The sequence below is a fragment of the Tribolium castaneum genome, chromosome 8 (assembly GCF_031307605.1).
Source record: "Tribolium castaneum strain GA2 chromosome 8, icTriCast1.1, whole genome shotgun sequence".
Taxonomy (NCBI): Eukaryota; Metazoa; Arthropoda; class Insecta; order Coleoptera; family Tenebrionidae; genus Tribolium; species Tribolium castaneum.
The window spans coordinates 16043374-16071262 of NC_087401.1; the positions used below are offsets into that span (position 1 = coordinate 16043374).

The following is a 27889-nucleotide window of genomic DNA, read 5'->3' on the forward strand; positions in this document are numbered from 1 at the left end:
GAATCAATTTTTTTGAAGAAAAAATATTAATAGAGAGCACTTTTCTGGGTTATAAAAAAATTAATCACTAATTGTTCTTTTTTTTTCCATTATTTATTTATTTTATTTTATTTTTATTCCTTCTCCGTTTTTTTTTTTGATTAAATATGTTAACGAACGCATGAAATTATGAAATCGGCGCCAAACACTTGTAGCTTTATTAATTTTAAGTCTTCCAACTGTCTTCCATTACACAATAAAGCAATAAAACAACAAAACCACTCAATTAATTCTTAACCAATTTCCCCAAAAGTGTTATAATTTCTTGGTTCTGCTTCAACTTCTCTTCAAGCAACTCATTTTTGCGCCTAATCAACCCACACATCTCCTTATACCGCTCCTCCTTCAGTTTACAATTTTTCTTAACCAACTTCTTGAAAAAATCGGCATCATCTTCCTCACTTTTCCTTTTTCTATTACTTCTGGGCACCCACTCATCGTCCTCCTCCTCACTCTCAAAACCCTTTCTCATCTCCGTGTACAACTCGCCCGTTTCTGGGCCTTTCTGCGCCAAACTGTTGAATTTCTGGGCACATTTTGCCTCGTCGACGTCAAAGCCCGCCGTTCGCATCTCAGCGGCGATTTCCTCCCACAGTTTGTTCTTCAAACTGTGGCCGCTTTTGAATCTGGTGGAGTATTTATCAGAATTGCAAAGTTTTAGTAAAAGATCGGTGGCGAAATTGTCGCTTTCTGACGGCCGGCCTTTTTTGTGCCAAACGGTTTGGAGCGCGGCTGGGGCGCGTTTGACGACGATTCGGCGCAAATTCGGGTCGTGGGTGAAGAGGAAGTGGAATTGGCCCATTTTTGCCGCTTTGTTCACGTAATCGGCGAGGTATTGGTCGTCTTCATTTAATTTTTTAACGGTGTGGGCGTCCGCGGTTATGGTCACGAGCTGCTCGTTGAGGTAAAGCTGGGTGGACTCCATTTTTCGCTGGAAAAATATTAGTTTTTTTGTGCGTTTTTCTGGATATTGAGCCTTTTTAACTCTGAAAGTTTTTTATTTCGTTAAAATTGTACAATGTGTTCAAAAATGGTTGTGCATCAAGTCACCTATGAAATTTGAACGCAATGTACCGCTTATTTGCCGTCAAAGTGACGGATCCGTCAAAATAATGCAAAAAGTTTCGTATCACAAAACAACAAAAATCTAGTCAACTTGATGAACAACCATTTTTGAACACGTTGTATTACATTTCTTAGGATTTTTTTGAGTTTTAACTCAAACTAAAGGAGATTTTTTAGTGAAATTTATTTGCTAGATTTTTTCGAGCCACAACCAAAAACGCAATTATTCAGTAAATTTGACAAAAACAAGTCTAAAAATTACGAAATTATTAGAACAGTTTTTTTATTTATCTGATAAAAGCACATTTTTTTGTTAAATTTTGTTAATATTGCGATAAATAAAATACAGTTTTGGTGCCGCTTTTTCTTATTTTGTTTCCAACGCAAACTACAATAAATATTTCACAAATCAACTATTTTGAAAATCAATAAATAAATTAGAACAATCTTTTTCTTTTTGATATTTTTATATCAAAATAGTTATTATTTAATTATTTAATAATTTAATTATTATGTGTTTTTACACATTTGTTCATTAAAATTGTATTACATTTCTTAAGATTTTTTTTTGAATTTTGAATTTTGTCAAAAATAAACCAACAAATAGAACAGTTTTCACGTTTTTGGTCGCAATATTTTGTGGACTTTTGCTAAACTGCGCCAACTATTTGCTAGATTTTTTCAAGCCACAACCAGAAACGCAATTATTTGGCGAATTTGACAAAAACAAGTCGAAAAATTACGAAATTATTAGAACAGTTTTTTTATTTATCTAATAAAAGCACATTTTTTGTTAATATTGTGATAAATTAGAGTGAATAAAATACAGTTTTGGTGCCGCTTTTGCTTATTTTGTTTCCAATGCAAACTACAATAAATATTTCACAAATCAACTATTTTGAAACCAATAAATAAATTAGAACAATCTTTTTCTTTTTGATATTTTTATATCAAAATAGTTATTATTTAATTATTTAATAATTTAATTATTATGTGTTTTTACACATTTGTTCATTAAAATTGTATTACATTTCTTAAGATTTTTTTTTTGAATTTTGAATTTTGTCAAAAATAAACCAACAAAGAGAACAGTTTTCACGTTTTTGGTCGCAATATTTTGTGGACTTTTGCTAAACTGCGCCAACTATTTGCTAGATTTTTTCAAGCCACAACCAGAAACGCAATTATTTGGCGAATTTGACAAAAACAAGTCAAAAAATTACAAAATTATTAGAACAGTTTTTTTTATTTATCTGATGAAAGCACATTTTTTGTTAAATTTTGTTAATATTGTGATAAATTAGAGTGAATAAAATACAGTTTTGGTGCCGCTTTTGCACACTTTGTTTCCAACGCAAACTACAATAAATATTTCACAAATCAACTATTTTGAAAATCAATAAATAAATTAGAACAATCTTTTTCTTTTTGATATTTTTATATCAAAATAGTTATTATTTAATTATTTAATTATTTAATTATTATGTGTTTTTACACATTTGTTCATTAAAATTGTATTACATTTCTTAAGATTTTTTTTTGAATTTTGAACTTTGTCAAAAATAAACCAACAAATAGAACAGTTTTCACGTTTTTGGTCGCAATATTTTGTGGACTTTTGCTAAACTGCGCCAACTATTTGCTAGATTTTTTCAAGCCACAACCAGAAACGCAATTATTTCGTGAATTTGACAAAAACAAGTCAAAAAATTACGAAATTATTAGAACAGTTTTTTTATTTATCTAATAAAAGCACATTTTTTGTTAAATTTTGTTAATATTCTGATAAATTAGAGTGAATAAAATACAGTTTTGTTGGCGCTTTTGCTTATTTTGTTTCCAACGCAAACTACAATAATTATTTCACAAATCAAATATTTTGAAAATCAATAAATAAATTAGAACAATTTTTTTCTTTTTGATATATAAACACATTTGTTCATTAAAATTGTATTACATTTCTTAAGATTTTTTTTTGAATTTTGAATTTTGTCAAAAATAAACCAACAAATAGAACAGTTTTCACGTTTTTGGTCGCAATATTTTGTGGACTTTTGCTAAACTGCGCCAACTATTTGCTAGATTTTTTCAAGCCATAACCAGAAACGCAATTATTTGGCGAATTTGACAAAACAAGTCGAAAAATTACCAAACTATTATTAGAACAGTTTTTTTCATTTATCTGACAAAAGCACATTTTTTTTTTGTTAAATTTTCTTAATATTGCGATAAATAAAATACAGTTTTGGTGCCGCTTTTTCTTATTTTGTTTTCAACGCAAACTACAATAATTATTTCAGAAATCAAATATTTTGAAAATCAATAAATTGGAACAAATTTTGATATATTTTTCGTTCGATTTTTTCGTAAAATTTTGTTAAACCAAGCTCTAAATTTACTAAATCGGGTCGAGAATGCGATATGTAAAGGCGCATTTGTTCATTTTTTTTAATCTGAAGCACAATTACCTTGCAAAAGTGCTAAAAACAATCAGAAATTTACCAAATTAAGCCAATTTTTTGTGTTTGAACTAACATTCTGAGATAAAAACGCAACCGTTTAGTGAAATTTTGCTAAATACAACTGAAAATTCGCTAAATTTTGATGGAAAATGCGATTATTTGCCGCATTTGCTCACTTTTTTTGTTTTTTTCCTGTTTTACAGTTCAAAATTATTTTGTTTTTAAGCCAAAATCGCAAATTTTCGCAAATTTTTTGCTAAATATCGAGCTGAAAATCCACTAAATTAGGGCGAAAACGTAATAATGATTATCCCACTTATGTTAATTTTTTTCACCGCAACCACAATTATTTCACAAACGTCTCAAAAACAAACAAAAATGTGCCTATTATTTTTTGTTTTTGCGATAGAAATGCAATTTTTTTGATAAATTTTGGTGAAACTGAGCTAAAAATTAACCAAGTCGGGTCAAAAATGTAATTATTGTGCTGCACTTCCTCATTTTTTCAACCTGACCTTCTAATATTTCGAAAATGTCTCGGATAAAGTTTCAAAAAAATTATTTTATTTTGGGGTTTTTGAAAAAAAAATTATTATTTCGCACATTCTCCTCAAAAAATTCAAAAAAAAAATAGCCAAACTGAGTTGAAAGTAATGCAATTTATGTAAACACTGTTTTGGACTAAAAGAAACAGTCTTTTTTTTCATATGTAAGCTGGAAATGTCATGATTTTGCTATTTTTGGAGACATTAAGTATATTTTTTAATTGAAAAATGTAGTAAAAGAACAAAGTTTTTCGCGTATGTATTTATTATTTACTAAATTATGCAGAAAATGAGATATTCGGTCGCTTTTACGTTCCTTGAAAGCCAATTTTTTACGAAATTTCGTCACAAATTCGCTGAATTTAATCGGAATTGGTTTTGTTTTTGCATTTTCGGGCTAAAAAACTCAGTTTTTTGCGCGATTTTTTTAAACTTACCTGCTTACATTGGGTAAAGTAACCTTATTTCTTCATTTTTTTTCAAATGAATGCCTTCACAATTTTTTTGGTACTTTTATGTGTATATTATTTTTTTTGATTTCTCATTTTTATAAAGTAAAATGCCAAAAGTAAGTACAAGTTTACACCAATTTTTTTTTGAAAAATAATAAATAGATAAAATTATGTACAGTGTTAAAGAAGTCTTTGCCTTTTTGTTTGGTGTATCTTTATTTGTCTTTGTACTTTGTGTTAATTACAAGAGACTACTTTAAGGTTTATATTGACAACAAGCAAAACATTTGGTTTTACTAAAAAATATCAAATTTGTTACCATAGTTAAGGAAAATCATGATTGTCATAATTACTTTTGTGTTGTTGTACCGAAAAATAAAGTTTGTATGTTTTGTGGTTCCGTTGTCACTGTCACAATTTATTTATTTCCCCCCATAGCTCATCAAATCGTGCAAAGCACTTTAAAGAAAACACTCACTCAAATATAATAAAAAAGGCTATAAAGTGACACTTACCGTAAATCAAACTCAAAAATTCTTGTTTCAAATTTGAAACTTTCACTCTTTGCTCGATTATTTGGCGTATAAACAATCTGACGTCACGATGGTGCTATAGCAACACAATTTTTTGCATTAGTAGCCCACTTTTATAAATAAAAGTCGAAAAAAAATCGATTTTAAATTTTAATTTTAAATTTTTTTAAATTTTAATTTTAAAATTATTGTTTTTGTGCACTTGCACATCCTTATCATAGTTTAAAAAAAAACCGCTGCAAAATAAATCGTCACAAATTTCACGTTGGCAGTACTGTGCCAGATAAATAGAGAAACTAGATTTGGTAAAAAACCAATGTTTGTCATGAATCTGCCACGCATTTTTTACGTGTTACTGTTTTTTTTCGTGCAAATGTGGGCACTTTGGGCCCAGAAAACCAAACCTAACCTCACTCAAGCAACACCGATAAATCAAGCGGCAATTATCAAAGTGCGGTGTAATCACGGCTACCGATTAATTAACGGTGTTTGTCGCAAGATTTACTTCTAAAAAGTGAGGAAAACGTTTTTTTTCACAATTTTTGTGATAAATTTTTTAGGTTTTTTATTCGCCGGTGGTTGGTAGAAAAAATGTGACGGTTGACAGTTGTCAAAACCGTTACACGTGTTTTTCTAAGACCAAAAAATTGTATCAAATTGATAGCGTTTTTTGTTACAATAAACTTTCTGGACGAATTATTACATGTTTAATTGATTTGTGGTGGTTTTTTGTGCAAAATGTCGATGCTTGCCGAACGTAAAGTCAAGCAACGGTGGTCTTTGAACCCTCGTGGCAAGGACTGGAGTGACGGTAAGAGCCCCCCAAGTCACTAAAACGCGCTAGCGTGACCCCTTGTGCTTCAAGGGGGCTATTTTCCCACTGATAAAAAAGTGACGTTATGTGAGCCAAAAAACTGTTACAGATTCGAGTAAATTTGGGCAAAAAATGCTCGAAAAAATGGGCTGGTCCAAGGGCAAGGGCTTGGGGGCTAAAGAGAACGGAATTGTGGAACACGTTAAAATTTCTTACAAGAATGACAGTAAAGGTAGTAGTCAGTGTCACTCTGACGTTTGTCAAAAGTTAGGTTAATTTCCAGGCATGGGGTACAAGGAAACCAACGACCAGTGGACTGAACACGACAGTAATTTCAACGCCTTGCTTCAGTCGCTTCCGGGGGCGAAGCCCGAGTCAAATGACGTCAAAATCGCCTCACTTGAGCAAAAATCGCAAAGTTCACGCGTACGCGTCCACTATAAAAAATTCACCAGAGGCAAAGACTTGAGTCGTTGTAGTGAGAAAGATTTAGCCAACATTTTCGGAAAAAAAAGCCTGAAAGAGGCGCCAAAAACGCCCGAAACTGAAGAAATTCACGAAGAAAAAAGTAATTTCAGTCATAACGGTTCTATGGTTGATTATTTCAAAAAAAAGTTACCAAATTTTGGGAAAAAGAACGGTTACGTGATTGGTAACAATGGCGTGCTGAAGAAAGAGTCAGAATCGGAGGAAGAAAGCTACAATGGATTCGGTTTTAAAACACCGAAGAAAATTAAAAAAGAAAATGAAGGGTTGAGTAATCCGGCTTTTGATCCACTTTGTGGCAGTGTTGAGGTGCAAAAGCACGTCTTGAATACAATTAAAGAAGAAATTGAAGATGGAGTCAAAATTAGTGAAGAAAATGATACTTTTGTTGTCGAAGAAAGCAACAAAACGCAAAATGTTGAAGAAAGTGACGCTCAAACTAGCAAAAAAAAGAAGAAAAAGAAGAATGAAGATTCGTTTCCGATTGACGAACGGGAAACAAGTGACAATTTTGAGGTGAAAAGGAAGAAGAAAAATAGGAATAGTGAAGATTGCAAACCAGGTGGTGATTCTGAAGTCAAAAGAAAGAAGAAAAGGAAGAATAATGAAGATTCGTTGGCGATTGACAACCCAAATTTTGACATTAATTGTACATATGATTGTGACAATAGTTCGAGTAACGATTTTGAAGTCAAAAGAAAGAAGAAAAAGAAGAATAATGAAGATACGGTGGCGATTGACAATCCAAGCTTTGATTTTGCAACAAGTGAGCTTGGAAATAGTCAAAGAAGTGCCGATTTTGAAGTTAAAAGGAAGAAGAAAGTGAAGAAAAGTGAAGATTCGGTGGCTATTGACAACCCCAGCTTTGATTTTGCAACAAGTGAGCTTGGGAATAGTCAAAGAAGTGCCGATTTTGAAGTTAAAAGGAAGAAGAAAGTGAAGAAAAGTGAAGATTCGGTGGCTATTGACAACCCCAGCTTTGATTTTGCAACAAGTGAGCTTGGGAATAGTCAAAGAAGTGCCGATTTTGAAGTTAAAAGGAAGAAGAAAGTGAAGAAAAGTGAAGATTCGGTGGCTATTGACAACCCCAGCTTTGATTTTGCAACAAGTGAGCTTGGGGATAGTCAAATGAGTGCCGATTTTGAAGTTAAAAGAAAGAAGAAAGTGAAGAAAAGTGAAGATTCGGTGGCTATTGACAACCCCAGCTTTGATTTTGCAACAAGTGAGCTTGGGGATAGTCAAATGAGTGCCGATTTTGAAGTTAAAAGAAAGAAGAAAGTGAAGAAAAGTGAAGATTTGGTGGCTATTGACAACCCCAGCTTTGATTTTGCAACAAGTGAGCTTGGGGATAGTCAAATGAGTGCCGATTTTGAAGTTAAAAGAAAGAAGAAAGTGAAGAAAAGTGAAGATTCAGTGGCTATTGACAACCCCAGCTTTGATTGTACAACCAGTGAGCATGAAAACAGTCAAGTGGGCAGCGATTTTGCAGTTAGAAGAAAGAAGAAAAGGAAGATTGAAGATTCGTTTGCCATTGTCAACCCAAATTTTGACATTAATAGTACAAATGGTTGCGACTCCACTCCAAGTAATGATTTTGAAGTCAAACGGAAGAAAAAGAAGAAAAGTGAAGATACAGATAAGTCTATAGATAATCCAAGTTTCAACGGTTCGCTAAATGACAGTCAGAAAGAAGAACCAGAGGCCACTTTCGATTTAATTTTAAACGTGACAGCGACCCCGGTTGCCCCCCCACCCCCTCTGAAACTTTCTTCAATTAAACGAAGAAAGAGCGTCCGGTTTAGTGACGTAAATGAAGAACGTATAATTCCAAACAATGGAGATTTGGAAAATCGAAACGAACTTTTCGATATTAATTCACAAGTCATTCAAAATGGACTTAATAACAGTGTGGACCAAGATGTTGAAGAAATGTCGAAGAAATTTGACGGGTTTCAGGCCGAAATCGAGAACGATATGAACGAAGCCAAAGCTAGGAGATTTGTTGGTCAAGTTGGCGATCCTAGGGGGGAGAATGAAAAGTTACCAAATGGTACCAAACTTAAATTTAAATATGCGAAGTTTGGGAGAACACCGCCATGGGCTAGAAATACCACGAAAGCGAAAAGTTCATACAAGCATTTGATCAAAGGGGATATAATTTTAAGTTTTAATAACACAAATTTACATGAAATTGTAGGTTACGGGAATAAATAAAGCTTTTATTAAGTATTTAAATTGTTTTTTTGGCGCATCAAAGTTGCCTGTTCGTAGGAGGGGACTTCGTCAGTGTTGGGGGGCTTGGGGAGGTGGAGGGCCACGTTGTAGAGGGGAGGGGGGTCGGGGTTCTCGTCATCGTCTTTAGGTGCCACATCTTAAACAATTTATTTAATTTATCTATAATAAAAAAAATACGTTGGCAACACTGGTTCAAGTACACTAAGCCAATATTTTTTTCTTATTTTTCACATAATTATTGACTGGAAATAGAATTAAAAACACCCAGAAAAAGAAAAATAATTGAAGGGGGAAGTACAGTCACGATCAAAAAGAATGACACCCTTACTAACCGGGCTGGAAACGTGCGACTAAAATATTTTAGGTCATAAATTTCAACAAACAGGTTAATTTAAAACTGTCCCGCTAGTTTGGCTGCGTTTTTAGAAGTGTCATTGTTTTTGATCGTGACTGTACTTGACACTTAATTTTAAAACCACAAAATACCATTTCCACTGCGTCTGTTGTTGTAAGAAACCATTAAATTAACAACGTGCGAATTAAGAGTTTCCTCTTCACGTATTCTTAAAACATTGTCTTGTCGCTCCGCCCTTTTACAGTACCAACAGATGTAGCGGTAAAGAAGGACAAAAGCTACAACGCCAAGCCTAAAAATGTGTTTTTTTTAACAATTTCGCGTTTTTTTGTCGCAATTTTGTACACAACGTAAATTTTGTACCAAAAATGCCAGGAATGAAAGTACTTGTAATCGGCAAAATCATTACAACAGCCTTCCTTACAACAGATTTCGTCGGTGTAACAGTAGTACGACTGAACCGGCAGAAAGGGGCCCTGAAAGTGGCATAGTCGGAGCAAGGGGGCCTGCAAATGGGGGTCACTTGAGAGGGGGCAAGGGAGGGTTTACCGAAGGTGTTGACATTTTGACGGTTCGACGGAAATTTTTTATTGTTTTTTGAATTTGTTGCCAACTACGGATAACTAAAGGTTAGGATAGGAAACGTTCCGTTCTTGATAGTTTTGTTTAGGGCGCCAGAGGCGCTGCTGTTCCATTATCGTCAGACATTTTTGACAAAATTCTTAAAAAAAACTAAGTTTTTGGTGATTTTTTCGTTCTAGTTTACCAAAAACATGAAAAAAAACTTAATTTTTGGCTTAAAAACATGCTAAACATCCATAACTTAGAAAAATAATGTAATTTTTGATATAATTCTGTAATTTATTGGCTTATTTTTTAAGAAATCTTGCAGAATAAATGAGTTTCTGCTTAATAAACTCTTAGAAAATGTAAATTTTTAGTCATTTTCGACCAAATTTGGCGATTTTTTATTTCTAGTTTAATAAAAACAGGAAGAAAAAGTTGATTTTTGGTCTAAAAATGTGTTTAAATCCTCAGAACTTGCAAAAATACTGTCATTTTTGGCATAATTCTGTAATTTATTGGCTTACTTTTTATGAAATTTTGCACAATAATTGAGTTTTTGCTGAATAAACGCTTAAAAAAGGACAGTTTTTGGTTATTTTCGACCAAATTTCTTGATTTTTTTTTGTTCTAGTTTAATGAAAACAGGAAGAAAAAGTTGATTTTTAGTGAAAAAATGTGTTTAAATTCTCAGAACTTGCAAAAATAATGTCATTTTTGACATAATTCTGTAATTTATTGGCTTACTTTTTTAAATATTTTGTACAATATATGAGTTTTTGCTGAATAAACGCTTAGAAAAGGTAAATTTTTGGTCATTTTCGACCAAATTTGGTGAATTTTTTGTTCTTGATTAATAAAAACCAGAAGAAAAACTTGTTTTTTTGGTCTGAAAACGTGTTTAAATCCTTAGAACAAAGCAAAAATAATGTCATTTTTGACATAATTCTGTAATTTTTTAGCTTACTTTTTAAGAAATTTCGCGCAATAATTGAGTTTTTGCTAAATAAACGCTCAGAAATGGTAAATTTATTTATTTATTCGCTCAAATTTGCTAAATAATAAGTTTTTTCTAATATTTTTTATGAAAATTTTAGTCGTCAGTTTTTTTCAGTGTGCTAAGAGCGCAAAACATGTAATTCCATGTAATTAATGAATTGGTTGGATTTAAAGCGACCTCTTTTTTTTAATCTGCCGTACAATTTTTTTTGGGTACGACTTTGTACCTCGTTTCGTTTCCTATCTCATAGTCCTCCGTATTCCCGCTCAAATTTCCGCAACTGGCGCTTATGTGAGCCAGCCTTGAAAATCCACCCGAAAAAAAAATCGCACATTAAAACTGCAAACTCTTAAGCGTTTTGTTTGTCGTCAACGCAAACAAATTTGCGCCCGATTGTGCAAACAAATGAAAACCAGATCAATAACCACGGCGCGCTCCGCAAGCCGCTCTCGCGTGAACTTCTCAATCAATAATCGAGCAGGCCGTCGTCTGGCGTCCCAAATTTTGAACGCAGGGCGTCGGCGATTAAATCACGTCACCAGTGCCAAAAAAACCCAAGTGTTGTGCAAAACCATTCGGAAACGATGAGCGTCAAGGTGCGTAAATAATTTATCCTAAAGCCGCATTCACACGAGCGCATTCCAAGTCCTAATCCCTTTTTTGTATCAGTGGTTGTGGTGGGGGCTGTGACATAATAATTTAAAATGGCGCAGCGACGCCATCTGACGTCACAACATGTGTTGTTAAATTAAGAGACGCGCCGACAGTGTTTTGTTCGGCGCGGTCCAAGGCGACTGCGATTTATTTTCCTTATTGGTTTTATTTCGGGGAAATAATGTGAGTAGCACTTATTTCTGTTTGCGCTTTATTTTATCGGGAGTGCGATAATCAAGGCGGCGGGTTTCCGCCTGCTCGATGAGATCAATTTAAAGAGTTGTTGCAAAACGAATTGATAATCTAGTGCGTTGTGGATGGATGATGTATCGGCAAACAAAAGATTCGGTTTCATTTGTTCAATGAGCTCTAATTATTAGAAATATTTGCGAGGCGGTTAAATAATTGATATTACTGGGAATTTTTCGAATTCTAAGCATTCATTTAGTGTCATAAAGTGTTAAGCGATCAATAAACAAAATTATTTGTTTATCAGTGAACTAATTTGCTGCAACTAGCCTTTGTTTTTCTAGATTAAGTCAATTAGATTAGGATTCGGGGCACTAAAGCCTTCAGTAAATAAATTTATCAGCATTATTATTGAACCAAGTGCACGGAAAACAGTCGGATGTAGGAATAAAAAGCTTATTAATTGGCACTGAAATTTAACTGAATATTTTGTATATTCTGGAAAATATACGGACGAGCGTAGCGAGTGACGAAATTGTTACGAGTTAACTTCAATATTTTTTTCTTCAATTTTTGATTTTTTTTATTGGGAAAATTAATAGTGGATTATGTTATTTTTAGTAGTAAAAGTGATACTTTATACTTTTTTTTAATTTTTTAATTAATATTTTTCTCTTTGTAACAGTAAACCACCACTTATTTTTCGTTATTGTGTAAGATTTTTTACTCCATGGCTGAAACGTAAAACCTTTACCTGTTCATCACTTTATGTCTAAAAGAAGAATTTCTGAATAAACTCTGATGGGAAAATTTCAGTTAAAAGGCTCTCCATAATTCAAATAAAAAAAGAAAAAAAAACAGAAAAAATTTCAAAAGTATTTTAATTTTTTTGGTATACGTACAGGGTGTCCCAACGATCTGAAAAAGCTCCATAACTTGTTTATTATTAGAGATATTGACTTTTTCTTTTTTCTAAATTATAGCTGCGTTTCTGCGGCATGTTTCTAAAATATTGTGGTATATATACCGGGTGTCCCAATATTAAAAAAAACACTGAAGTTATGTTTTTTTTAAATGGAATAACAAAATTTTATTGATTTTTAGTTTTTATGTAAAAAAAAACTAAACATCAGCAGCTAGATCCAAAAATGCAAAAAATATGGTTTGCTAAAAAAACAGATAAAACATCAGAAATGACGATAAAAAAGATCAGCTATTTTTAAATTCTACGGTATGTTCTTTTTTGAAAAATATGTCATATTTAAAAATAGATGGTGTGTATGCAATTTTGTAAAAATATTTTGACAGTTTCATTTATCAGCAACATGAACATAAATCTCTTTGTCTATAATAAACTGACACAGTAAAGTGTAACGGAATGTATGTTTCATTTATTTTTAAATTTATTTTTTCTATTTATATTTTTACTTCTTTACTCTTAAAGAAAATGGTTTCTTTACATTTTTTCTCGGTTAAAATTAAAGACCATACAGGGTGCCTCAAATCTTTTGGTCCGAGCAAAAACAAATACTTCCAGTTGATTAAAAAAAATCAATGATAGCGTAAACGATAGAGGATTAAAAACGCTACAATTTGATGCTTAGATCTTGCCCAAATTTTTTAAGATATGACCGGGAGACACCAAAATCAATTGAAAAAATCAAGTAATTGGCTTATTTTCTCATGATAAAATTTGTGCTGACTGACTGAAAATTTCTGTAATTTATTTACTTTTATAGAAATTTTGCGCAATAATTGAGTTTCTGTTGAATAAATGCTCAGAAAAGGTAAATTTTTGGTCATTTTCGACCAAATTTGATAATTTTTTCGTTCTATTTTAATAAAAACAGGAGAAAAAACTCTTGATTTTTGGTCTAAAAACGTATTCAGAATTTGCAAAAATAATGTCATTTTTGACATAATTCTGTGATTTATTGCCTTATTTTTTAAGAAATTTTGCGCAATAATTGAGTTTTTGCTAAATAAACGCTTAGAAAAGGTAAATTTTTGGTCATTTTTGACCAAAATTTGGTGATTTTTTTGTTTTAGTTTAATACAAACAGAAAGAAAAACTTGATTTTTGGTCTAAAAACGTGTTTAAATTCTGAAAACTTGCAAAAATAATGTCATTTTTGACATAATTCTGTAATTTATTGGCTTATTTTTGACGAAATTTTACGCAATAATTGAGTTTTTGCTGAATAAACGCTTAGAAAAGGTAAATTTTTGGCATTTTTGACCAAATTTGGTGATTTTTTCGTTCTAGTTTAATAAAAACCAGAAGAAAAACTTGTTTTTTTGTCTAAAAATGTGTTTAAATCCTCAGAACTTGCAAAAATAATGTCATTTTTGACATAATTCTGTAATTTATTGGCTTATTTTTGACGAAATTTTACGCAATAATTGAGTTTTTGCTGAATAATCGCTTAGAAAAGGTATATTTTTGGTCGTTTTTGACCAAATTTGTTGAATTTTTCGTTCAAGTTTAATAAAAACTAGAAGTAAAACTTGATTTTTGGTCTAAAAATATGTTTAAATCCTCAGAACTTGCAAAAATAATGTCATTTTTGACATAATTATGTAATTTATTAGCTTACTTTTATGGAAATTTTGCGCAATAATTGAATTTTTCTTGAATAAACGCTTAAAAAAGGTAAATTTTTGGTCATTTTTGACCAAATCTGGTGATTTTTTCTTTCTAGTGTATTAAAAACCAGAAGAAAAACTTGATTTTTGGTCTAAAATAATGTTTAAATTCTCAAAACTTGCAAAAATAATGTCATTTTTGACATATTTCTGTAATTTATTGGCATACTTTTATAGAAATTTTGCGCAATAGTTGAGTTTTTGCTGAATAAACGCTTAGAAAAGGTAAATTTTTGGCCATTTTTGACCAAATTTGGTGATTTTTTCGTTCTAGTTTAATAAAAACCAGAAGAAAAACTTGTTTTTTTGGTCTAAAAATATGTTTAAATCCTCAGAACTTGCAAAAATAATGTCATTTTTGACATAATTATGTAATTTATTGGCTTATTTTTGACGAAATTTTACGCAATAATTGAGTTTTTGCTGAATAAACGCTTAGAAAAGGTAAATTTTTGGTCATTTTCGACCAAATTTCTTGATTTTTTTTGTTCTAATTTAATAAAAACAGGAAGAAAAAGTTGATTTTTGATCTAAAAACGTGTTTAAATCCTCAGAACTTGCAAAAATAATGTCATTTTTGACATAATTCTGTAATTTATTAGCATACTTTTATTGAAATTTTGCGCAATAATTGCGCGGTTAAAATTAAAGACCATACAGGGTGCCTCAAATCTTTTGGTCCGAGCAAAAATAAATACTTCCAGTTGATTAAAAAAATAATTGATAGCGCAAACAATAGAGGATTAAAAACACTACAATTTGATACTTAGATATTGCCCAAATTTTTTAAAATATGACTGGGAGACACTTAAATCAATTGAAAAAATCTAGCATATTTTTTCACGATAAAATTAATTGTTTTGTGGTGACTGACAATTGAACACCCTGTACAAATAAAAAGACAAAATATTGTTTCACTTGACGTTGTTTTTTGCCAATTAGCATACAATGATGCCAATAATAATCGATTCGATTTATCAAAGTTCGTACATTTTCGCAGTTTTCCATTCCGGTTTCTGTTGGAAAATCCCACTTGAGTTTTCCAATCAATTACCGCAACTTCGCCGCGTTGCCGTCTTTTATCTCCCTTTACCACACTTTAATAAAATCAATTGATAATTTTCCCCCAGATGACTCGATACACACACGCCGACTTCACAGACGATGATAGTGTAAATAGTGTACAGTTAACCGAAGGTATAAGCACCAGTGCGACCCATATACGGTACCATGCCGGCACCAGCATATGGAAACAGCGCACGATGCTCGAAAAGGCCCTTCTGGTCCTCATAGCAACCTTATTCTTCGTAATTGTAGTTTTAACAATCATTCTCCATTCGGCGGAGCACCGGATACACGAATCCAGGGTAATATATATGTTTGACGCACTCCGCGTCGTGCTCTAAATTTTGCCCTTTTTTTAGATAATTCATGTGCAATCTGGCGATAACCTCCCCTGCTTGAACAAATCGTGCGTCCAAATCGCCAGTAACATTTTATCAGCGATGGACTTGTCTGTTGACCCCTGCCAGGATTTTTACTCCTACTCTTGCAATGGCTGGGTCAAAGCCAACCCGATCCCCGACGGTAAAAGCACCTGGGGCACGTTTATGAAGCTGGAGCAGCAAAACCAGCTCGTTATTAAACACGTCCTTGAGCAACCAATCGAAAATCTCAAATCCAAGGCTGAGAAAAAGGCCAAAATGTACTACGAGTCCTGTTTGGACGTTAATGACACTGTTGAGGACTTGGGGGCGGAGCCAATGCACGCCCTCCTCAAAAAGCTGGGAGGGTGGAGTATCACCGACAGTGGTTTTAACCCGAAAAATTGGTCGTTCCAGCATTTGGTTCAAATGGTGCAAAATAAATATAATGTTGGGGCGTTATTTTCGTATATGGTGGGGGAGGACGATAGAAATTCCTCAAGGTATATACTGCAGATTGATCAGAGTGGGCTGACGTTGCCCACGAGGGATTATTACCTGAATGAGAGCGAACATTCGAAGGTTTTGGAGGCCTACCTTGATTATATGACCAAAGTTGGGGTTTTGCTAGGGGGGGAGGTGAACTCGACCAAAGAACAAATGCAAGCTGTGATAGATTTTGAGACTAGATTAGCAAATATTACGACACCGAATGAGATGAGGAGGGATGAAGAGTCGCTCTATCATTTGATGACGTTAGCTGAGCTCAGGCAAAGGGCCAAGTTTGTAAGTTAAGGTTCTCAGCTTCGTGTCAGGGTTCAAAAAAATTTTTTTCAGTTGGATTGGCGGGCTTTTTTCGAAAATGCGATGAAAATCGTGGGGCGGAAGGTGAATCAGAAGGAAAAAGTCGTAGTGTACGCGCCTGAGTATTTAGAAAACTTATCAAGTCTGATCAAAGAGTATCAAAGTACGCCCGAGGGCAATATGTAAGTTTTACTGCAACTAGTTTTACCGGCCGCCAAAAATAACTGGTAATAACTTCTAAAAAATGATATAATACAAGTTTTCTTTGTGCACCATTAAATTTTTATAGTGATTACCCCAATTGTCAAAATATCTTATTGTGAGGGTTGCGTATCTTAAACACCATTATCTGTTGTAAAACTTTATGGTGTACAAAGAAAACGTTCCTATAATATTTATGAAATACCTGTTGAAAGAAAGTTAAAATACAAAATAAAAAACAGATAGTAAATTAGTAATAATTACGTATTATTTTTACATGATAAAATTTATTTTATGCTTCGACACGGTCAAAATTTACGGTTTTTCTCCTGTGTAAGGAAGTTTTGACAACTGTATGATATTTCTGAATACGAAACGTCAGATTATTTTTAACATATTTAGAGCAATTTTAAGCCTTACTGAGTTTAATTCGAAGAAAAAATGTTGTATTCAACTCGTTTTTGTGTAAATCGGTTCATGTATTTCACCTCGTGGATGATAAACCACTCGTTTTCGCTCGTGATTTAATATTCCACTCGTGAAATAAAGCGTCCGATTTACACCCAAACTCGTTAAATAAATATTTTTTCTGAAATTATAAATATTTTTTAAAATTGGGAGTCGGAATGAAGTCTAAAAAAATTATATAAATGCAAGTTTATTTATTGAATATTTTATTTAGAAAAAGTCCGTTTTTATTTTGCGTCTAATTGAAATGATTCTTTTATTTGTGAGTGAAAGTGTTTGGTGCATTTTTGACTTAATTAGAAATTTTGTAGCAACTTTCTCAGTGCAAAATAAGGCATTTTTTAACAATCATTCTCCATTCGGCGGAACACCGGATACACGAATCCAGGGTAATATATGTTTGACGCACTCCGCGTCAGGCTCTAAATTTTTCTCAGTGGAAAATAACGCATTTTTCACCAATGAAAATGTTATAACTTTTTAAAACAGGCGAAATTGAGTTTAATTTTGCACAATTTCCCGAATTTGTAAAGTTTTTATTGAAAAATATTCACAGATTTAGAGAAAATAACGCATTTTCCGTGTAACCCTGAAGCTTTAATCATTATTATGTCTCAAAAATCGCGTTTTGGAAAATATACGGCAGTTCCATTTCTTTTGAAACAATTATTGATTTAAATGAATTACAGAAAATTCTCTGATTTTCCTAATGAAATTTCATGAAATTAACGAATTTTAGACGGAATTTTTCACTTCGTTTCGCCCTAAATGTTCGTTTGGTACAATACTTTCTCATTAACTGAAAATCGCTCTAAAACGGTGATTTTTCAGTCAGTTTTCGCGAAATTTCCACAAAATAATTGCTTTTCTGACCGAAAACTTGCGATGTTTCACTCTAGACCGCAAAATACCTTGAAAGAATTGAGCAAATAACTCAAAAATTGCTTAAACGTTCCTTTTTGGTCTAATTTTTTTAGGTTTTTCGTCTTACTGCGTTTAACACGCTTTAAAAAATGACTTAATTTAGTGATTTTCCGGACTGTAACAGCATGATTTTGCAAAGAAAACAGTTTTGTTTTGAAAAACTTGCTTAGGCTTAAAAGTTGGCGATTTGTCAGCGTCTTTTCGTGAAAATTTTGCGAAACGATTGGAAAAAAAAGTGTCTAAAAGTTCAATTTTTACCAAATTTGGCAAAATAATCGAATTTTTGGATACAAATATGTCATTTAGTGCTTTGTTCTGAATTAATTTAGTGCATTTTGCCTTGTTTTTAATTAGATCTTGCTAAATATTTTAACACTTACCTGCTTATGTTTGTGACAACGGAACTAAAATAAAGCAGCCCATCAATAATTGTGTAATAAAGAGTATGATTGTGCGAAAACGTCACTAACAAAAAACATTATCTGTTTACTGTTTAGGTAATTCACTGTAAAGAGTTTTGTCTGATTCATTGATTTTCGTAATTTTTTTTGGGGTAGTTGAAATATACAGGGTGTTGCATTAAAATAATTTTGGCCGGCGGTAAAACTGTGATTTTCAGATAAATTTGCTCCAACCAGCTGTGTGTTTTCAGCACTTTAAACAATTATCTGGTTTGGCAAACCGTTCGCGTGTTTACTGGTTGTCTCTCGAAGGCCTTTCGAGACGCCTACAAGGGCCTGAGAAAGGCTCTGATGGGCTCAGAGGGCGGTGAAGAGCCCCAATGGCGGTACTGTGTCCAAGACACAAATAATGTTCTGGGTTTTGCGATTGGTGCTATTTTTGTTCGCGAAGTTTTTAATCTCGATTCGAAGACACAAGCTGAGGAAATGATCAATAATGTGAGGAACGCCTTCAAGGCTAATTTTGCCAAACTCAAGTGGATGGATGAGGATACGAGGAAGGCGGCTGTGATCAAGGCGGACGCGATTTCGGACATGATCGGTAGGTGAACTCTATTCTATTTACTATTTTAAACAAAATTATTGAACTTGAATTATATTCTGTTTTTGACAATCCATAAAAAATAAGTTTTTTTTGTTTAATTTTAACAAAATCTATAAAGATAAGTGTCTCAAAGAAAAAAATTTAACGAAACTTGAGCCAAGTGAACTAGAATTGTCAGCCTGTATTTGACACTATTTATAAAGTGTTTGTTTTTGACACATTTTTGGAAAACATTGTCTTAGCAAACTGGAAAATTTGTGCCAAAATCAATAGTCTAGTTGTGTTTGACGGTCGAAACGTTTATGTCAAATGTCAGATGTGGAGTGTTTTTGACAATTTTTGGACAACAATTGGTGTTTTTGACCATCAACAAAATATTGTTTCAAAAATTCGAGTCTTAAGTAGGAGAATAATTGGAGAATTTAGAACAAACATAATATTTTTTTCGTTAAATTAAAAATTATTCCAGACAGTTCGAGTTTGATTTTTATTGTCAATCTGTTTTTGTCAATCCATAAAAAGTAACTTTTTTGTTTAATTTTTTTATTAATTCGTATTTTTGAACAAAAAAATGTACACAGAAAAGTGTCTCAACGAAGAAAATTCAACTAAATTTGAGCCAATTGAACTGGAATTGTCAGCCTGTATTTGACACTACTTGTAAAGTGTTTATTTTTGACACATTTTCGGAAAACATTGTCTTAACAAACTGGAAAATTTGGGCCAAAATCAATAGTCTAGTTGTGTTTGACGGTGGAAATGTTTGTCAAATGCCAGATGTGGAGTGTTTTTGACAATTTTTGGAAAATAATTGTTGTTTTTGACGATCAACAAAATATTATTTCAAAAATTTGAGTCTTAAGTAGAAGAATAATTGTCTCTTGTTGGAGAATTTAGAACAAAAAAGATTTTTTTTTCGTTAAAATAAAAATTATTCCAGACAATTCGAGTTTGATTTTGAATTATATTGTCAATCTGTTTTTGACAATTCATAAAAAGTAACTTTTTTGTTTAATTTTTTTATTAATTCGTAATTTTGAACAAAAAAATGTACACAGAAAAGTGTCTCAACGAAGAAAATTCAACGAAATTTGGGCCAAGTGAACTGGAATTGTCAGCCTGTATTTGACACTACTTGTAAAGTGTTTGTTTTTGACGCATTTTCGGAAAACATTGTCTTAAAAAACTGGAAAATTTGGGCCGAAATCAATAGTCTAGTTGTGTTTGACGGTCGAAACATTTGTTAAATGCCAGATGTGGAGTGTTTTTGACAATTTTTGGAAAACAATTGGTATTTTTGACGATCAACAAAATATTATTTCAAAAATTTGAGTCTTAAGTAGAAGAATAATTGTTTCTTATTGGAGAATTAATAACAAAAATATTTTTTTTCGTTAAAATAAAAATCATTCCAGACAGTTCGAGTTTGATTTTGAATTATATTGTCAATCTGTTTTTGACAATTCATAAAAAGTAACTTTTTTTGTTTAATTCTTTTATTAATTCGTAATTCTGAACAAAAAATAGTACACAGAAAACTGTCTCAACGAAGAAAATTCAACGAAATTCGACCCACTTGACTGGAATTGTCAGTCTGTATTTGACACTTATAAAGTGTTTGCTTTTGACGTATTTTCGGAAAAAATTAACAAAATAGAAAATTTTAGCCAAAACCAAAAGGCTAGTTGCGTTTGACGGTCTAAACGCTTGTCAAATGCCAGATATGGAGTGTTTTTGACAATTTTTGACAAAACTCAAGTCTTAAGTGGAATTATTGTCAACAACTATTAAGCTATTGTTTTGACAGCGCTTAGAAAAATGTTTGAATACAATTTGTTTTTGACAAATTTTGGAAATTCGATAAGAAATTACCCACGTTTTCGGGAAAATTCCAAGCTTTTTGGCTCCAATGCTCATTATTTTTGACAAAATTGTCAAAATTGAATAGTCAGTTTTTGACAATAACTGTTTTTGGGCATGAAAATTTTTAGTTTGAAATAAAAATATCCTCAGGTTACCCCGAGTTTATCCGCGACCCCAAGCAACTTGATGACCGTTACGACCGCCTGGAGGTCCGCAGCGACACCTACTTTGAGAACAACCTCAACATCAACTTTTACAATTTACGCAAAAACTTGGAAAAAATCCGCGAACCCGTCAATAAAACAACCTGGAGTATGGCCCCTTCCACGGTCAACGCCTACTACACCCCGACCAAAAACCAGATGGTCTTCCCTGCCGGCATCCTCCAGAACCCCTTCTACGACCCCACGTTCCCCCCCAGCCTGAACTACGGGGGCATGGGTGTCGTCATGGGCCACGAACTCACCCATGGCTTCGACGACCAAGGCCGCGAGTTTGACAAAGATGGTAACTTGAACCATTGGTGGAAGAACAAGACCATCGTCTTGTTCAAAAACCGGACAAAATGCGTCGTGGACCAGTACAATAAATACACCATCAACGCGAAAAACGTCAACGGGAATCAAACTTTGGGCGAAAATATTGCCGATAACGGTGGTTTAAAGGCGGCATATCACGCCTATCTGACTCTGATGAAGGATCGGCCGGAGCCCGAAACGCTCCCAGGGCTCACTTTGAACCACAAGCAACTTTTTTTTGTGGCGTTTGCCCAAGTTTGGTGCTCGACGGTGACCAAGGAGGCCATGTCCTTGCAAATTGAGAAAGATTCGCACTCTCCGGCCAGGTTTAGGGTCATTGGGGCTCTGAGCAATTTGAGGGAGTTTGGGGAGGTGTTCCAGTGCCCGGCGGGGTCGCCCATGAACCCCAAAAACAAGTGCGAGGTGTGGTAGGTTGTACCTGATTTTTCTAAGGTGAGTTGGGGGCGTTGGCAATTTCTGGATTAATTAAATCAAGTCCTCAGCAAAATTTACGAAAAAAATGGTCAAAAAAATCATCAAAAATTGGGCAAACAGTCCCCAACTCACCCTGTTTCGTAGCTGAAGTTTCAGTTTCCATATCAACTTATTTACATGGACGTGTATGGTTCTTGTCCTTGTTTGTGTAAATTTGTGTACCTATATTTTTACTGTGATAACGAGAATAAACGTAAATATTTAGACAAACGCTGGGTTTTATTTAAGTGGCGGCGAGCATTCTGATGAGAGAGTTAGTCAACACACCTGAATCTTTGCTCACCTAGAATAATGCACAGGAAAAACAAAGTTCAAGCGTGTCGACGGCAGGCATCCCCCGATGCGCGGGTGTATAACTGGTTGCCTAAACCTCCATTTGTTGGTTGCGCAAAAAATGAAGAATGGCACACAATTATTTCGGAAGGATCGATAAACCTATTTTTAATTTCTATTCCGAGATTGTGTACAGTATGAAAAATAGTTTTACGATCACTTGTAGAGGAGGCATGCCAAAAGAATCCCGACCGGATATTAAACCATGTCAATAGCTAACGCAAAAATAAAAAAATGCACAGTTTAAGCGCGACCGCAGACGATTTGAATGATTTAGATTTTTTATCGTCGTTTCCGCAAAGTGAACAATCGAAAAAGCGTGGATATTAAAAGTCATCTCTTTCGATTAGTGTTATTTATTTTTCGCGTGTTTGAGCAGAATCGCAATGCTAACGCAGGTTTCACGCTCAACTTGCGTCGAAAAACCATTTTGCATTCGAAAATAGAAGAGAGAAATGCACCAATAACTACAACACTGTAATTACCGGCGAAAATAACAAAATGAATTTCTTGTTACGCTTTAAACGCTTTTCAACACTTTGGCAAGTCGGCGACTTGTGACGGATGTTCACACCGTTTGTTCAAATTTCCCAATCGTTTAACCTTCTCGCACAAATCAAAAATAACGAGAAAAATTTATAATTCAATTACCGCGTGTCGTAATTTACGAAAATTTGCATAGAAATGGTTTAGTGGCTTCTGCTAATTGATAAACTTTTTAGCGTGTACTTATGTAATTTTATTATAGTAATAAATTTGCCAGACAGCTATTATGTGAAAAAACGAATACTTTGTGTAATATATACAGTGGGTGCTATCATTGTGATGTATCAGCACAGATAACGCTCATTTTCAAGTTCAGGCCCGGTTCAGGGTCAAACAGTAGCGAGAAAAGTTTACAAAAATGGGCACAATAGACATTATTTGAAATTTACATCAGTTTGTTGCACAAATAAACACGTCAAGAGGTAATTCATTCATAAAAATAATTTCTCTCTGACTCTAGACTACGGATATCTAAAGGTTAGGACACGAAACGACCTACAAATAAAACGTCCCCCACTTGTTCCATCTAGGTTTTCAGAAAAATTAAGAAACAAAATAATACAGTCAGACAGAGCATTAAATTCTCAATAGCAAGACATAAACATAATGCAAAAATTTTATCGTAAACTATACTAACTATACTAAAAAAAATTCAAACCTTTACCAATCTGCACTCTGACTCATATTTTACAAAACGCTGGGAATACGGTTACAGATACAAGAAAAATGTTGGGAAGAAAGTTGTAGAGAATTAAATTTCCTACAAAAAAGTCCGCGACACCATATCTCTATCTTCAACCATTTAGGCCCCAAAGTCATTCAAAGACGCTCAAGCGACGTATTTGCTTCATTTTGCCGGTGGCCAAGTATTTCAAGTTAATTTATACCTAAACCGTTGAAGATGGAAATATGGTGTCGCGGACTTTTTTGTAGAAAATTTAATTCTCTACAACTTTGTTCCTTACACTTTTTTTGTACCTTCAACCGTATTCGCATCGTTCGCAAAAATATAAAGTGGAACGCAAATTGAATAATTTTTTGCGCACCGTCGCATATTTATCAAAACGCTGGGAATACGGTTGAGGATACAAAAAAATTGTAAGGAACAAAGTTGTAGAGAATTAAATTTCCTATAAAAAAGTCCGCGACACCATATTTTTATCTTCAACAGTTTAGGTTTAAATTAAGTTTCCGTTACTTGACTACCGGTAAAATGAAACAAATTCGTCGTTTCAATGTCTTTAGGGCCTAAACCGTTGATGATAGACGTATGGTCTCGCGAACTTTTTTAAAGGAAATTTAATTCTCTACAACTTTCTTCCCAACATTTTTCTTGTATCTTTAACCGTATTCGCAGCGTTTTGAAAAATACAAGACGAAGCGCAAATTTTGAATTTTAAATATTTTTTTTCTCATGTTTCTTATGCAAATTTTAGTCGACAGTTTTTCTCAGTCCGTTAAGAGTGCAAAGCTCAATATTTAGTGAATTGTTTTTTTTACTCTGCCGTATTATTTTTTTGGGTTCAGATTTTATATATCAATTCGTCTCCTAACTTATAGTCCACCGTAGTCTAGACAAAGACAGATTAATGCAACATGTCGTCAGTTGGACAAAGATAGAACATAATTATTAAAAAAATTAGAGAGTGATTTCTTTCAAAACCTTCTAATTATTTAAACAGAAACGTAATTTGTTGAAAAATTACACAAACCCAACATTTAATAACGCATTTTAATCCAACCGCTTCGTCTGCATTAAACAATAATTACTCCACCGTCTATTACTCCCGCACTTGCAAACCTAATTCCATTCCCTCGCTCAAAAATGAGCCACTTGAGAAATTACCCTCAACATACGAAAAAAACCCACCACTTCATATTCCATCGTTGTGTATCCAAAGCCTTTGACACACCTGAAACTTTGCTCACCCTTTACGAAATAATCACGGGAGAGCAAGATTTCAAGCCCGTCAACGACTGGCAAACCTCCCATCATCTATCATCGTATCTTCACTTCCTTCTTAACGCATCACCTGAAAAAATAAACACGCCGCCGAGATCCAATTAAAAAGCAAAAATAAACCGCCGATCTGCGAAATCATCGATTTTGAAACGAAAAAGAGATTTGAAAGTTGATGTTGCGCGGGCGGAAAAACAACCAAAATAAGACACAACAACAAGAAGAAGAAAAAAAATGATGGTGTACGGAGCGGTCCCGCAAGTCACTAGGTCAAACCTCTTCTTTGTTTGGAGTTTAAGTTCAGAGCGAAACATTAACCTTTCAAGACACACGGGAGGAAGAAGAGAGGTCTGCGTCACGCCGACGAGACCCGCAAACGAGAATATACCGGGTGTTTGTGCTTCAAAGGATGCTAGACAAGGACACACTATTACCAAAAGCCATTGGATGGACAAAGAGAGAAGATAACAGAAAATATCCATCGTCACAACCTGTCGAATCCTTTTCACGACGTGTTTATAAATTCCCGAACGCGTCCAGATCCTGGCTTATCCTCTTATTTTTACGTCTCGTTTCAGCAATAAAATCGGTCAGTGTGCGATACCCGTCCTCATTCCTGATCAAAGCCCTTTTTAAAGCCCTCACACAGACCACGCTCGCGCTTCACGAATTTTCTTTACGAGACGATTATTAAAAGCTAGGTAAATTTCGATTGCAAAAAGTTTTTCGTCAAAATTAAATCACCTTTTTGCATGATGGAGTTTTAATAATGTTCGGCCGAGATGTTATGTGCACTCAAATCGCATAAAAACCACCGCTAGAAATTAGAAACTAAGCAGAATATTTCCATTGTTTTTGTTTAGAAATGTAAATTTTTTAAAAAAATTTGCAAATTCACAATTAAGTGGAAATTTCTGACGACGAATAGAATTTTATGATAGGATTTTCCATTACGTACGTTAACGTTGCTTTATCAGTGGCTAAATAATAAATTACCAATTTCGGAGAAAAATATTAAGCTTAAAAATTAAATAAGAAAATCATCTCGTGTTGCAGGAATAATTTAAATTTTAATAGAAATTTTGATTAGACGGGCAATCCACGCAATGTAATTTTAGATAGTCGCATCTGCAATCTCTACTTGTGATTGATCTTACAATAAAAAAGTTGAACGACTCGGAATGACACAATATCCAAAACAAAAGGACAATCGTTGAGAAAAAATCACACAAAAAAAATGCACACAACTACTATTATAACGAATAAACAAATGAAACAAGAAAGAAAAGTGTAAAAGACAAGAAAAAAAGAATGTGAAATAACAAATAAAAAAATATTAGATAAAGGAAATAGTAGATTAACTGACGCAACTACTATTTAACCGAATAAACAAATGAAACAAGAAAGAAAAGTGTGAAAGTGTGAAAAAATGAATAAGAAATAACAAATAAAAAAAACATTAGATAAAGGAAATAGTAGATTAACTGACACAACTACTATTTAACCGAATAAACTTATGAAACAAAAAAGAAAAGTGTAAAAGACAAGAAAAAAAAGAATGTGAAATAACAAATAAAAAAAATATTAGATAAAGGAAATAGTAGATTAACTGACGCAACTACTATTTAAGCGAATAAACAAATGAAACAAGAAAGAAAAGTGTGAAAGTGTGAAAAAATGAATAAGAAATAACAAATAAAAAAAACATTAGATAAAGGAAATAGTAGATTAACTGACACAACTACTATTTAACCGAATAAACTTATGAAACAAAAAAGAAAAGTGTAAAAGACAAGAAAAAAAAAGAATGAGAAATAACAAATAAAAAAAAATATTAGATAAAGGAAATAGTAGATTAACTGACGCAACTACTATTTAACCGAATAAACAAATGAAACAAGAAAGAAAAGTGTGAAAGTGTGAAAAAATGAATAAGAAATAACAAATAAAAAAAACATTAGATAAAGGAAATAGTAGATTAACTGACACAACTACTATTTAACCGAATAAACTTATGAAACAAAAAAGAAAAGTGTAAAAGACAAGAAAAAAAAGAATGTGAAATAACAAATAAAAAAAATATTAGATAAAGGAAATAGTAGATTAACTGACGCAACTACTATTTAAGCGAATAAACAAATGAAACAAGAAAGAAAAATGTAAAAGATAAAGAGAAAATGAATAAGAAATAACAAATAAAAAAATATAAAAAAAATCCCCACAAATTACGTTAAACTGGAGAATCATTCGAGTTAGTAACTGATTTTTTTACACATTCAATTTAGCTTGGACATTATGTAAAGGAAAAAACAAAATAATACAAAGAATACTTGCATGTTGGCGACATAATTGTATAATTATAACTACAGGGTGATTCAGATTATATAACTGTTAAAGACAAGACCAGACCTGACCTGACCTGACCAACTTTCAAATGATGATAATTTATAAAGACGTTCAGTTTTTAAATATTAATTTAATTAATTAATTTATTAGCGACTTTGTCGAATTGTAATTTTTTAACAAATATCTCTCTAACGCTAGAAGGAATGCCTTGTGGAAGCGCTATATCTTATGAAAAAAGGACTCAAACAATATTTTGTCATAGGAACCTTTAACTCAATTGATTATCATTTATTAATACCCAAAAGATGGTCTTAGAATTTTGAAACACTCTGTAGAAAGCTAAATTTAAAAGGAAGTTGTTAAAATTAAAAAAAACGTAAAAAAATGAGGAAAAAGAACCGTTGTCAATTTTTTAAATTAATTTCTAATTAGATAAAATATGACATTTTTTATTTGCGGTTTCCGTTTTTCGTATCTTTACGAAACCCACCTCACAATAGAAAATAAAAATAGAAATGACTTAATTTATTACAAGCAATGAAATGAGTACACATACACATGATGGCGGTCTATGTAAACAATTTAAATAGTTGCAGATGAATCATTTTTTCCGCTTTTTTTATACCAACCATTTATCAACGAACCGTTAAAAGCTCAATAAATCTAAACGCAACGAGATTCAATAATGAAAATAAAACGTTAGGGGACCAAAAAAACCGAGCTGTAGGCTTGGCAGTATTAGGTGCCCCACCCTGTATACAAGGTGTCATTATCCCCTCGCTTAAACCTGAACCAAAACAAACACAATTTGTAACCAAACACTTATCACAGTTCGAATGTCCCTAAATTATCGGATTTCCCTCCTTGAAGGACACGCGTGTCCTTTTAACGATCTATTTACCCGCACACCTGTCAATTATTATCCTTCCAATCATTAAAAATTATCGAAAGGATCTCGCACAC

General features: G+C 33.1%; 5 protein-coding genes and 2 non-coding genes across 12 annotated transcripts in view; 3 read left to right on the plus strand and 4 right to left on the minus strand.

Annotated features, from left to right (window-relative positions):
- Positions 1–21951, plus strand: part of Nep3 (Neprilysin 3) — a 34050-nt gene extending 12099 nt beyond the window's left edge. Inside the window, exons 1-6 of one of the 3 annotated variants that reach the window (XM_008196424.3) lie at positions 10989–11146; positions 15170–15406; positions 15464–16249; positions 16301–16449; positions 18513–18862; positions 20879–21951. In XM_008196424.3, coding sequence (XP_008194646.1) covers positions 11135–11146; positions 15170–15406; positions 15464–16249; positions 16301–16449; positions 18513–18862; positions 20879–21678 — 2334 coding nt within the window. In that variant the 5' untranslated portion in view covers positions 10989–11134 and the 3' untranslated portion in view covers positions 21679–21951. Of the gene's footprint in view, positions 1–10988; positions 11147–11219; positions 11388–15169; positions 15407–15463; positions 16250–16300; positions 16450–18512; positions 18863–20878 lie in introns of those variants that run through there. The other 2 variants (XM_008196425.3, XM_064358553.1) reach the window with 2 other exon arrangements.
- LOC135267019 (uncharacterized) lies at positions 114–5202 on the minus strand. The gene is made up of 2 exons (XM_064358554.1): positions 5079–5202; positions 114–970 (listed from the first exon to the last, which is right to left on the minus strand). The coding sequence occupies exon 2, from the start codon at positions 962–964 to the stop codon at positions 266–268; it is 699 nt and encodes a 232-aa protein (XP_064214624.1). The 5' UTR covers positions 965–970; positions 5079–5202; the 3' UTR covers positions 114–265.
- LOC135266855 (uncharacterized) lies at positions 1108–5747 on the plus strand. Its single transcript, XM_064358201.1, has 4 exons — positions 1108–1131; positions 2271–2396; positions 5344–5610; positions 5657–5747. The coding sequence occupies exons 1-3, from the start codon at positions 1108–1110 to the stop codon at positions 5605–5607; spliced, it is 414 nt and encodes a 137-aa protein (XP_064214271.1). The 3' UTR covers positions 5608–5610; positions 5657–5747.
- LOC661703 (uncharacterized protein) lies at positions 5697–8625 on the plus strand. Its single transcript, XM_967851.3, has 3 exons — positions 5697–5907; positions 6020–6142; positions 6194–8625. Exons 1-3 carry the CDS (start codon positions 5835–5837, stop codon positions 8608–8610), a joined length of 2613 nt encoding a protein of 870 aa, XP_972944.3. The 5' UTR covers positions 5697–5834; the 3' UTR covers positions 8611–8625.
- LOC135267020 (uncharacterized) overlaps positions 8535–27889 on the minus strand; it is a 48759-nt gene continuing 29404 nt past the window's right edge. The window contains exons 1-4 of one of the 4 annotated variants that reach the window (XM_064358557.1): positions 9536–9683; positions 9332–9492; positions 9118–9278; positions 8535–8767 (exon numbers count right to left, since the gene is read on the minus strand). In XM_064358557.1, coding sequence (XP_064214627.1) covers positions 8619–8767; positions 9118–9278; positions 9332–9492; positions 9536–9550 — 486 coding nt within the window. In that variant the 5' untranslated portion in view covers positions 9551–9683 and the 3' untranslated portion in view covers positions 8535–8618. Of the gene's footprint in view, positions 8791–9117; positions 9279–9331; positions 9493–9535; positions 9684–27889 lie in introns of those variants that run through there. The other 3 variants (XM_064358558.1, XM_064358556.1, XM_064358555.1) reach the window with 3 other exon arrangements.
- Mir87b (microRNA mir-87b) lies at positions 21984–22081 on the minus strand. The gene has a single exon (NR_038692.1). It is a non-coding gene; the product is annotated as a microRNA mir-87b (primary transcript).
- Positions 24519–24600, minus strand: Mir87a (microRNA mir-87a). Its single transcript, NR_036288.1, has one exon. It is a non-coding gene; the product is annotated as a microRNA mir-87a (primary transcript).